At 41.9% G+C, this 11,761-nt stretch overlaps 1 protein-coding gene and 1 long non-coding RNA gene across 2 annotated transcripts; one reads left to right on the forward strand and one right to left on the reverse strand.

The window, feature by feature from the left end:
* Positions 1 to 145: 145 nt before the first annotated feature.
* On the reverse strand, positions 146 to 448 carry LOC124875063. Its single transcript, XR_007039959.1, has 2 exons — positions 314 to 448; positions 146 to 217 (listed from the first exon to the last, which is right to left on the reverse strand). It is a non-coding gene; the product is annotated as an uncharacterized LOC124875063 (long non-coding RNA).
* Positions 449 to 1,207: 759 nt separating this feature from the next.
* dcxr (dicarbonyl/L-xylulose reductase) lies at positions 1,208 to 11,741 on the forward strand. Its single transcript, XM_047376859.1, has 8 exons — positions 1,208 to 1,495; positions 7,970 to 8,067; positions 8,211 to 8,365; positions 8,442 to 8,484; positions 8,799 to 8,898; positions 9,034 to 9,098; positions 9,420 to 9,537; positions 11,526 to 11,741. The coding sequence occupies exons 1-8, from the start codon at positions 1,444 to 1,446 to the stop codon at positions 11,627 to 11,629; spliced, it is 735 nt and encodes a 244-aa protein (XP_047232815.1). The 5' UTR covers positions 1,208 to 1,443; the 3' UTR covers positions 11,630 to 11,741.
* The last annotated feature ends 20 nt before the right edge of the window (positions 11,742 to 11,761 follow it).

An 11,761-nucleotide genomic window follows, 5' to 3' on the forward strand; every position in this document is an offset into this window, starting at 1 on the left:
TCTAAAGATTACTGGAGATTTGAGAAATTTTGTTGGTCTGATTGGTTAGGAACGGGTTCCTAAAGTTCCTAATAATAATCAAAAAGTAAATTTATTTCAGTAAATTAATTCCGAAACGGAAATGCATTCATTAAACACAGATTGATGAGGTTCAAGCTTTTAATTCTGTTTGTGTTGAAGACTCTAGAGAACCATCAAGATTAACAGAAGGTCTGACCTGGAAGAATGACAGGAAAAATTGAGTCATGGAATCAACCTGTAATTGGCAATTGGAAACTAATACTGGCAGCATGGCCTAAAGAGTGATTCTAACCTCCTTAAAGAAGCTCCATCAACACAGATTCCGGCAGAAGTTGATGGTGTTCTCAGTCAGCTTCTCTAAACATTGAAAGTTCAACAAATATCTGAATTTTATAAAAAAAAAAAAAAAAAGACATCCAGGTAGACCTTCAAAAACATCAGGACAGAAAACCCAAAGCAATAAATAGGAACCAGTGATTAATAGTGAACAGTAACTGAAGGAAATAAGTTTAACATACAAACCAGGCAAACATTAGTAGACATAGCCACAAGAAAACAAGGTTCCAGTGGGTTAAATAGAAGCACTAGTGAACTGGGTGCTTCTATCCTTTGACAAACAGAGCCAGCGATTTGTAATGTGATCATTTTCCTGGTGTTGGCAGGACCATCAGCAGCAGCAGTTTGGATGAGCTGCAGTTCCCTGATAGATTTTTAATGGAAACCAGTAAAGACACCATTACAATAAAGCATACAGCAGTTTTTCTACATCCTGTTTGACATGGAACTATTTTGGCAACGTTTTTAATGTGCTAGTTGCTGATTTACTGACAGACTTAATGTAAAGGTCCGAGTCCATGATAACATCTAGGTTTTTGGCATGCTCTCTGGTTTAACTCCATGATGTCCAAGTTAGTTTTGATAGTTATGTATTTTAATGACCAAAACAATGCCGTCTTCTCTGCATTCCGTTGGAGGAAATTCTGACCAGTCCAGTCACAGATATTCTGGACACTTACTGTGTGGCAGAATCTCACTTGTTTGGATCGGCGATTGTCCCTAAACACACCAGTGCAGTTACATGCGGTTGATCAGAGAGCCCATGGAGAACATCCAAACTCTGGTTTTGCAACGTTGACCTTCAGCAGCTCTGATGTAACTTCAGTCACAGTGAGAGAGCAGTAGGTCTGACCTGGAAGAAAAACAGGATTTTACTCATTAACCTACACTTTCAGTTTTGGACCCCAGCAAGACAAACCGTGCTGCTCTCCATGCCTCCCTGTGTGAGGTGAGTGCTAGCCCAGCGTCATCTTCGCGGGATCAGGGACGGGTCCACCGGAAACACGAAGTGGTATTAAACTGCAGCTGGTCTGTATTGGGTCTGTTTGCAACTGATCGCAGCCGAACCCAACCAAATCTGTCAATATGGAGATTTCATTTGCAGGAAAAGCAGCTCTGGTGACCGGAGCAGGAAAAGGTAGGACTGATCCTACAGGTATTTTGTCCATTAAGGCAATACGGAAGTAGGGCCTATACTTTATCAGAGATAGTTTACATGTTTCACTGAACCTGAACTGGATCATTTGGGTGGCGTTATAGAACATTTAGAGATTTCAGAGGAAAATATGTTTAAAAGCAAAATATTTTCAAAGCGGGTTCTTATGCCTAAATGTGCATACCCTGTCGCGGGAACGCGCATCGCATATCGTTGAGAAAACGGACTGAAATATGACCGACGAGGAAACTTCTAAAAATATTCGTACTATTAAAAATTGTTTTCATTATGAACGCCATGAAAATGTTATGTTGCTTAGCGGGTTAATTTTTAAAAAATGACGGTTTTGTTACTCGCAGTGTCTGAGCAAGGTGTTCTCTGCAGCGTGCGTGGTTTACAAGTACGGCTCACATTGTTACATCCAAAGTTTTAAACCAGCGGTTGAACGCTGGGATGGGTGCAAATACGACACAGTCCTATGAGAATACATCCGATGCTGACTGTAAGGTGGACAATCTCACAATGGAGAAATTAGGGTCTAAAAACTCATAACTAATACATGAAATAAACTATGTAGTTTATTAGAACTCCCACAATTTTTAACTGCATGTGCTCTATTCTGTTAATATCGACAAAGGTCGATTCAATCGAATCATACAGATTTCAAGTCAGTTTTCAAGTTTAGAGTATGAAAGAGAGCACCTGCAGTTAAGGTTGTGTTATGTTTTGCTCTAGGGTCATTGGAGAACCTCTGGGAGTAAGGACACTGAAGATCTTCTGTGGGTAAGAAAAAAAATTAATGCAATCAAGACTGAATTCGAGCAATTCCTATGTCACCATAGAAAAAGGGTCTGAAAGCACTTTTAGAGGACAAAAACAAATCTTACTAAAATAAATGAACATCCAATCCAATTTAGTCATTTCATTGTGTTTCTACAATACAGTCATAAAGTCATAATAAAATGCAGTTTAATATGGTCCTAGAAATATGTTTCACCTTATGCGTTTCACAAAGATGACATACTGAATCATCCTCATACATGGACCTAGCAACATCTACAGCTAGTTTAGAAAATGCTTTGTCAAGTGAAAACACAGTACACAGCAGAAAAAACTAATGAAAAACAATAAAAATATTTTTTCTATTGTTTCCAGATTGCCTTTGACTGCTGCAACAAGTGGTACCACCAAGGCTGTGTCATGACCCCGCCAATGCACGAAAAATATCGTTGTGCCAATAGTTTATGTGTTTGTAGAGTTCAGTTCTTTGTGTAATCCAGTTAAAAAAATGGCAGTAATAGTAAAGCATAGTAGAAGTCTAAGATAATATATAGCAAAGGGATTGTCAGGTTTAAACAACCTACAATACTTATAACAACACAAAAAGAAAAGAGAGACAAAGTATTAGTTATTTTACTCGCTGCGAGGAGAAACGGTCAAGATGTGCTCAGTTACAGATCTCGCATCGCTCTGAACAGCATCTCTCCGAATCCTCTTTTTATTTAGGGTGGTCCCTAGTTACAATGAACATTAATCTCTAAAGGATGGGAAAACAACAGCTGCATCGTAAACAAGTCATAAACAGCTTTATCCATTAACAACACATTTCCAACAGTCCTCTTTCAGCTTCCAGGGCCAGTTGCGCCTTTTGTTCAGTGCAATCAGCCTTCATCTTTATGACCTCCTCAACTGGACTGCTTCCTTTCCCTGCAAGCTCAGCTCCATTTATGACCTTTGCCTGCAGACAAAATTACTCACACACATCTTGAATGATTATAAGATCAAATAGTTAACTTAAAAAATAGGAGTAACTATAAGACAAATCTTTATTCAATTATTCCAACAGGGATAAGTTCATTTATTCAATACATTTATATTGTTAAAATTCCAAAGTTAATAAAAAGTTATTAAAAATGTGTTTACGTTGTTTAAAATAGCCTGAAGCTGTGGGACTGTGTATTGTGGGACTGTGTATTTTGTTTTCCGTCACTGTATTACTCGGAGGTTAGGGCAAGGCTAACCTAGCGGTTTGCTAATAAGGACTTCTGCAAGCTGCCATTTGCTGCCATGATGGAACTTTAGAAGCTGCAGAAGATCGTTATCGGACTGGATAACGACTCCCGGACTCCAGATAGTCACCCTGAGTGCCCATGTCATAATTTTCTGCTCGTTGAGTGAAGAGGCTCTGGATTGTCAAGTTTCTAGGACTTCTACATTCACGGGCAGGCCTGCAACGTAGGGTGTATTTTTGCTGGCTTTAGGTTTAGTTCTTTTGGACAATATTGATTCATATAACTGGTGGTTTACACTGTATATGTGGGTTAATTGTACAGTTACTAAAATGCAGTTTATGTTGGCCTGAACACAAACATCTGCCATCTAATTATTTTATGCTTTATTATTTTGCTTCATTAAAGGATGGTTTCTATGCTCTACTTTACATGGTGTATGGTGTAATTTCCCCCTCTACTAAACATTAGTATTCATCTTAGTGGGTAATGCTGAGGTATGTTTCAGTGATCCCAAAAGTAACAAAGAGGTTAAATTTAATAGTATGAGAATGCTGTAAATAAAGAACCCAGAGCCCACTTATTTAATAATATTGCTTAAGTAAGGGCTACATTTTTCTGTTTTTAGATGTTTGTTTAAAGTATTTTTGTTTTCTTACCATACCTTGTTATGTATATAGTTTAGTTTGGGAAATGTTCTAGTTACTTCCTTTTTTTATCAATCGTACTTGTCGTACTTGTCGTCTTCCGCTTTATCCGGGACCAGGTCGCAGGGGCCTCCGGGGGAGTCCGAGGTGTTCCCAGGCCAGCCGAGAGAGACATTGTCCCTCCAGCGTGTCCTGGGCTGTCCCGTGGGCCTCCTCCTGGTGGGACTCACCTGGAACACCTCCAGAGGAAGGCGTCCAGGAGGCATCCGGTATAGATGGCCAAGCCACCTCAACTGGCTCCTCTCAATGTGGAGGAGCAGCGGCTCTACTCTGGATGAAATCCACTGGTCCCCAAACCAGACCCCCTCCGGCCATTGGTCGGTTCAAAGAGGATTGGGCAGCAGACGAAGGTGGAGACCTCAGCGGCCAGATCCCCGGGTGCTTAGGTTGGCTCTAGGGACGTCGCTGGGGGGGAAGGAGCCTGAGCTTGTGCGGGAAGTCAAGAGATATCGACTAGAAATAGGTTTGCCTCCACGCACAGCGTGGGCTCTGGAACCCGTCTCCTCAAGAGGGGCTGGACTCTTCTATTCTATGGTGGCCCACAGGGAGAGGCGGCAGGCTGGGGTGGGTTTGGTTGTTGCCCCTCAGCTCAGCCGTCTCGTTTTGGGGTTTACCCCAGTGGATTAGAGGGTCGCATCCCTGCGCCTTCAGGTTGGGGACCGGTCTCTGACCGTCGTTTCGGCCTACGGGCCGAGCAGTAGTGCAGAGTACCTGGCCTTCTTGGCGTCCCTGTCGGGGGTGCTGGATAGTGCCCCTCCCAGGGACCCCATTATTCTGCTGGGGGACTTCAATGCCCATGTAGGAAACGACAGTGACACCTGGAGAAGCGTGATGGGGAGGAATGGCCTCCCCGATCTGAATCCGAGTGGTGTTTCGTTATTGAACTTCTGTGCTAGTCATGGATTGTCCATAATGAACACCATGTTCAAGCATTAGAGTGTCCATTAGTGCACTTGGCACCAGGACATCATAGGCAGGAGGTTGATGATCGACTTTGTTGTCGTGTTGTCAGACCTTCGGCCGCATGTTTTGGACACTCGGGTGAAGAGAGGGACTGAGTTGTCCACTGGTAAGTTGGATCCACTGGAAGAGGAGAAAGCCGGGCAGACTTGGCAGGCCCAATCGCATAGTGAGGGTCTGCTGGGAACGTCTGCCAGAGCCCTCGGCCAGGGATGTATTCAACTCCCACCTCTGGGAGAGCTTTGACCAGATTCCGGGGTATGTTGGAGACATAGAGTGGACCATGTTCTCTGCATCTATTGTTGATGCTAGCTGCCTGTAGCTGCGGCTGTAAGGTCTGCACTACCTGTCGTGGCGGCAATCCCCGAACCCGGTGGTGGACACTGGCAGTAAGGGACGCTGTCAAGTTGAAGAAGGAGTTCTACCGGCTATGGTGGGACTCCTGAGGCGGCTGATGGCTACCGTGAGGCCAAGCATGTCGCGGTCCGGGCTGTGGGCCATCCGGTCTCTGTACAAGCGGAGCAGGTGTTTGGTCCGCATTGCCGGCGCTAAGTTGGACCTGTTCCCGGTGCATGTTGGACTCCGGCAGGGCTGCCCTTTGTGCCCTATATGTTAGTTTTATCAATAACATATAAATAGTGTTCATGCATATTTAACCTTTATGAAGGTTGCAGTGTAAGGTTTTTTTCTTTTAGTATCCTTTCAATTGTGATAACTGTGAAAAATTATACTAAAAACCAGCATTAAGCTGGTTAAATTTTTGAAATACAAAATAGAAAGATTAATTTATAATATAAAATAATTTTCTTACACAGGATGGTAATGTTAAATTTCGGCGAGCTGAGAGTCTCTTGCCGAAAAATGGACCCCTTTTAATTAAAGAGCTACACATGTATGGCTCATTTAACATTTTCTGCTACTGGTTTGGGTTTCAGAGTTTTTGAAGAGGCGTCCAAATAAAACAACCAGGGTGGAATTTGTTTTATTGACAATAAAAAGCTTGCAGATCTATGCATCATTTAACAGATTGCTAAAAAAAAGCATGAATTTCTTCCCTTCCATAACGTACACTTAGGGCCCATACAGTGCATTCTACATATTCTTTATAGTTTATTTCATGTATTAGTTATGAGTTTTTAGACCCTAATTTCTCCATTGTGAGATCAATAAAGTCAATCTTATCTTACCGATAACCGAATTGTCCATCTTACAGTCAGCATTTATTGTATTCTCATAGGACTGTGTCGTATTTGCACCCATCCCAGCGTTTAACCGCTAGTTTAAAATGTTTGGATGTAACAATGCTTCAGCAAAAACTGAGAATGTGAGCCGTAATTGCAAACCACGCACGCAGCAGAGAACACCTTGCTCAGACACTGCGAGTAACAAAACCGTCATTTTAAAAAAATCAACCCACTAAGCAACATAACATTTTCATGGCGTTCATAATGAAGAAACATGTTAATATTACGAATATTTTTAGAAGTTTCCTCGTTGGTCATATTTCAGTTAGTTTTCTCAACGACATGTGGGTGTTTAGAGCGAAATGCGCATTACCGAGACGGGACAGAATTCAACCGATGGGTGTACTTATTTTTATCATGACTGTATACAGTGCATGCATATTCATAGTGCTTCACTCATTCTGTCTTATTTTACAACATGGAATAAATTTATGTTTCTATTAAAATGCTACAAACAATCCCCCACAGTGACAAAGCAACAAAATAAATTAAATTTAAATACCCAAAAACAGTAAGTATCAATACTGCTGACACAGCCTCAGGTATTTTTTTCTACAAGCCTGGATCAGCTTGTTTTGAGGTATGTCCTATTGTTCTTCTCTGCAGATCCTCTAAAGCCCAGTCATCCTGGATGGGCAGCAGATATAGACATTTTAAGGTTCTTTCACAGATGTTCAGTTAGATTTAAGTCTGGCCTCTGACTGGGCCACCTAAAGACATTTGCAGACTGCTCCTAAAGCCACTCATTTGTTATCTTGGCTGTGTGCTTCAGGTCATTGTTGTATTGTGAGATGAATTGTTACCTCAGTCTGAGGTCCAGAGCACTCTGGACCTGCTGTTCTTAAAGAATCTCTACATATGTTGTCATTTTGGCCTCTTTACAGACTAGGTGCTCAGTTTCTGCCAGAGCATGATCCTGCCATCACCATGCTTCACAGTGTGGATGGTGTTAGCCAGGTGATAAGCAGTACATGCTTAACCCAGACATGATGGTTGGAGTTTAGGCCCATAAGTTCTATTCTAGTTTCATCAGACCAGAGAATTTGCAAAGTATTTGATCCTCTGAATGGTCCTCTTATAATCTTAGAGGAACACTGGAGGTCTGACTTAGTGATCATTGGGTCCTTAATCACCCCTCTGACCAAGACCCTTCTTACCTGGTTTTCTCAGTTTGGTCAGGCGGTCAGATCTAAGAGGGTCCTGGTGGTTGAATACCTCTTCTATTTTTAAATAATGGAGACCATTATTTGAGTTTAAACCATTTAGGAATAAGACTGCAACTTCTCTACATGTACATTTTTATTCTCAGTAACAAACCAATAATCATATGGTGGGTATGGATGGGTGTGTGGGGGCTTGATGGGTGCTGAAGCACCCTACCACTGATCCAGGTTCCTTACTGCTTTCGAAATAAATAGTTGAACAGTGATAGAAAGCTCAGGTGTGATTTCACTGAATGAAGAAGTTTTCAATGAGAAGAAAAGCTTTAAGTGTGTGTATTAGCTCTGTATTCAGTCTTTATGTTTTGTGTCTCAGGTATCGGCAGGGCCACGGCTCTGGCTCTGGCACGTTACGGGGCCCAGGTCACCGCAGTCACACGGACGCAGGCTGATCTGGACAGTTTAGTCCAGGAGGTACCTCCCCCCTGTTCCTATTTAATACAGATTGACACAGTTTGACGTCTAAGTGTTGTCTGTAGCGTTGCAGATATCCTGTTGTCCATGCTGGTCTACCTTCACCTGGAAATGAAATGTTCTGTGGTGACCTCTCCTTACAGTGTGCATCCATCATCCCAGTGTGTGTGGATCTGGCAGACTGGGCTACCACAGAAGCTGTCCTGAGAGACATCGGTCGCATTGATTTGTTGGTGAACAATGCTGCTTGTGCCAAATTGCAGCCGTTCCTTGAGGTTACACCTGACCAGTTTGACCAGTGAGGCCAACATGACACCATTTTATAAGGACAAGAACTGCATTGGGGATTTCAATCACGTGTTCCTGTTTTTCAGATCATTTAATGTGAATGTGAAAGCTGTTCTCCACGTTTCTCAGGTAAAAAGTCCTAAAAAAAGATTTCCCTTTTTTCAGTCGCGTATTTAAGTTAATTTATTCTAAAGCTGAATTGATCAAATCACTTTTTATTCTTCCTCACTATGGATTTACTCCTTTCATTTCTGACAGAATGACCCTAACAAAGCCACCAAATGCACTCTGAGGTGGTATTTAAGCTTTGCAGCATGCAGCAAATCACACAACACAGCTGATGGAGCCACGCACACACACACATATCTAGAGGGGTCTTGCAGTACTGTTATTTTAAACTATTTAAAGCTTGCTTGCCACTGCTGTTTCTTCTCTGTGGGTAGATTGTGGCTCATGGTATGAAGGCCAGAGGGTCAGGTGGCTCCATTGTAAATGTATCCAGCCAGGCTTCTCAGCGTGCTCTGAGAGACCACGCTGTATATTGTAAGTAACAGGTGGGCAGAAACCATTCATCCTGAGGTTTCAAGGTTCACTTTCTTCTCTTTAACTTTGAAGAAACAAACATAAGAAATAATTTGTTCCAGTAAGAGCTGCTGTGTCTTTTTCTGCCTTGCTCAGGTTCCACAAAGGGGGCCCTGGACATGCTGACTAAAGTGATGGCACTAGAGCTCGGGCCCTATCAGGTATTTCTTTTCTCAAACTTTCAGTTGGTATCCCAGAGCAAAATGTCTCTCTATCTACTGACATCATTCGGATCCAGCAGATCTGTTTCTGGAGTTTTTGCAGCTGGTTCTTGACTCATATTCTAGGAAGAACTTTTTTCTGGTACGTCGTCCAAGAAATATGAAGTGGGTGTGCTATGATGGGACAGACCTATAAAGACTTCCTGGAGGTTCTGCGAAAGTTCTTATCAAATGAAGATGATGAAAGGATGAAGCATCAAGCTGGTGCTCTGGCTGTAGAAAACCAAACCGGTTCTTTATTGTCCTCTGTTGTGCGATCAGATCCGTGTGAACAGCGTGAATCCTACAGCTGTTATGACGGAGATGGGTCAACTGGGCTGGAGTGACCCAGAGAAAGCCAGGACCATGACGTCCCGCATCCCCCTTGGCCGCTTTGCAGGTCAGATACTATAGGTCATATGTTTGTCATCTGATCACTCGTGTTTTCTCAGGGACCTATGCTCATCTGTGCATGATTCAGCCGATGTTAAGCAGGGCTAGAGTGGGACTCAGAGTTTATGTTGGCAACCACCTAAAATGCCTAAAATAATACCTTACTATCTAAGAATCGTCCTTATCATTAAGTCTTGTGTTTTTTTTTTCTAAATATTTAGAAATTTTACTTGTTAAAAAGTGACTTATACTTAAAATATAAAGGTGTTTATAAAACTTTACAAATGAGTTAGAGCACATCTTTACCATTTACTGCATCGCAGCAATGTCATTGCTGGTGTAATCTGTCCTCAGTATCCAGACAGAAATCATCTGAAGCTGCATTACAAGAAAAAAAAAACAATCTGTAACTCAACTCATGGTAAAATGTTCAGCCATGCTTGTTTCCATCCTGCCTCCTCTCAGTGTTTTGTTTATTAACCTGACACTGTGAGTTAAACAGGCTAATCAGTTGACAGTAATATATTATGTAGCTATTAATGGTTAATGTGATTGTTAACACTGATTAATATCTGGTTTGTGCATACCAGAAGTAAGATCTCTGCACACATTACTTTAACCTTGCTCTGTTTCTGACAACACATAGGAAACTGTTTTAAACTACATTTTTAGCTCAAATTGGCCATCGTAAGTACGTTTTCTGACCAAACTAAGTCGGACTTGCAGCTGGAACCAGATAATTACTGACATTATATAAAGGATAAATATTGTTTTCCCTCTCTGACATTTTAATCCAGGCATTAACACACATTTACATCCATTTCCAAATATTTTGTAGGATTATATTTTAAACAGGATGACATTCACCTTTTCAGCTCTGTCCACTAATATGTTTTCTGAGACTGAGATCGGGATTTGTGATGGCCACTCCAGAACACTAACTTTGTTGTCCTTCAGCCACTTTGTAGCTAATCGGGTGGTATGCTGAGGGACATTGTCCATTTGGAAGACCCATTTGGGTCCAAGTTTTAACTTCCTGGCTGATGTCTTGAGATGCTGCTTTAATATTTCCACATAATGTTTGGTCATCGTGATGTTATTTATTTTGTGAAGGACAGTGTCTGTGGTGTTGCCTTAAGATACATCCACAGAAGGGGCTCTATTTAACTCAGATGTGAGGAAAAATGTCACTTATCTTCTTATTCGGTGTATGTAAATATCTGGTTTTTAAGCTATCATTTCTTACATTTAACAAAGTCTAATACATGAATAAATTGCATATTCATCATAATGCACTTCACCACAATATTCACTTAGTGAGCAGAACGGTCCACTTTGATACAAAGCTTTTAAGGCTGTTGCTTTGTTCTGGCTTCTCTCTATCAGCCAATTGGGTTGGCTGCTGCTTTTGTTGCTAAGAGACTATGAATCCAGAGAAGTGTGTCATTTCTATGCATGCCTTTTTTCCAAAGCATGTACTCATATCATACAAACTATGTCATATGGCACCAGCTGGCATCATACAGTGTCTTCTTAGCTCCCTGCTGCACATTCACTTACCAGAACCTTAATAAAATAGACAGAATGGCATATCTGAAGGAAAAATGTTCAAGGCTTCTGTTCAGTTAGTGACACCATCTTGGCTTGCTTTTATTATCCATCTCCTGGGGCATCTGTGGAACTGGGTAACTGAGAGGTCTACTGCAGTTTGATGTTCCTGGAATAACTGCCAGTAGGCTTCTGTGATTGGCTGATAGCAGTCCCATAGAGGTGGCTGCACAGTTTGTTGGGTCTGTAAGTTAAAGCCACAGGTGAATGCAGCCTCCTCAAACTGATGGTGTTGTGCAGCAGTTTTCATTTACCCATCTTCACTTTGTCATAATCATGGGATGAAGAAGAGGGCTGGGTAACCCTCCTGGGTTACTTCTGCAGAAATACTTTCTGAAGCAGTTTGTGAAGCTTGCTGGGAGCTCAAGTCTCTCTTTCTGTGTGCAGAGGTGGAGGACGTGGTTAACAGTATTTTGTTCCTGCTGAGTGATAAGAGCAACATGACTAATGGAGTGACCCTGCCAGTGGATGGAGGCTTCCTCACCTGCTAACCTCACAGAGGTCACATCAGCATGAGGTCTACCTGATCAGAGAAAGAGGAAGTCTCTTCTACCTCCCAAACATTCATCCTGTGTCCTAAATAAACCATTCATTCTCAATGTAGGATTATAGTTTCTTCTCTT

Source organism: Girardinichthys multiradiatus, chromosome 10, assembly GCF_021462225.1.
Source record: "Girardinichthys multiradiatus isolate DD_20200921_A chromosome 10, DD_fGirMul_XY1, whole genome shotgun sequence".
Lineage (NCBI taxonomy): Eukaryota > Metazoa > Chordata > Actinopteri > Cyprinodontiformes > Goodeidae > Girardinichthys > Girardinichthys multiradiatus.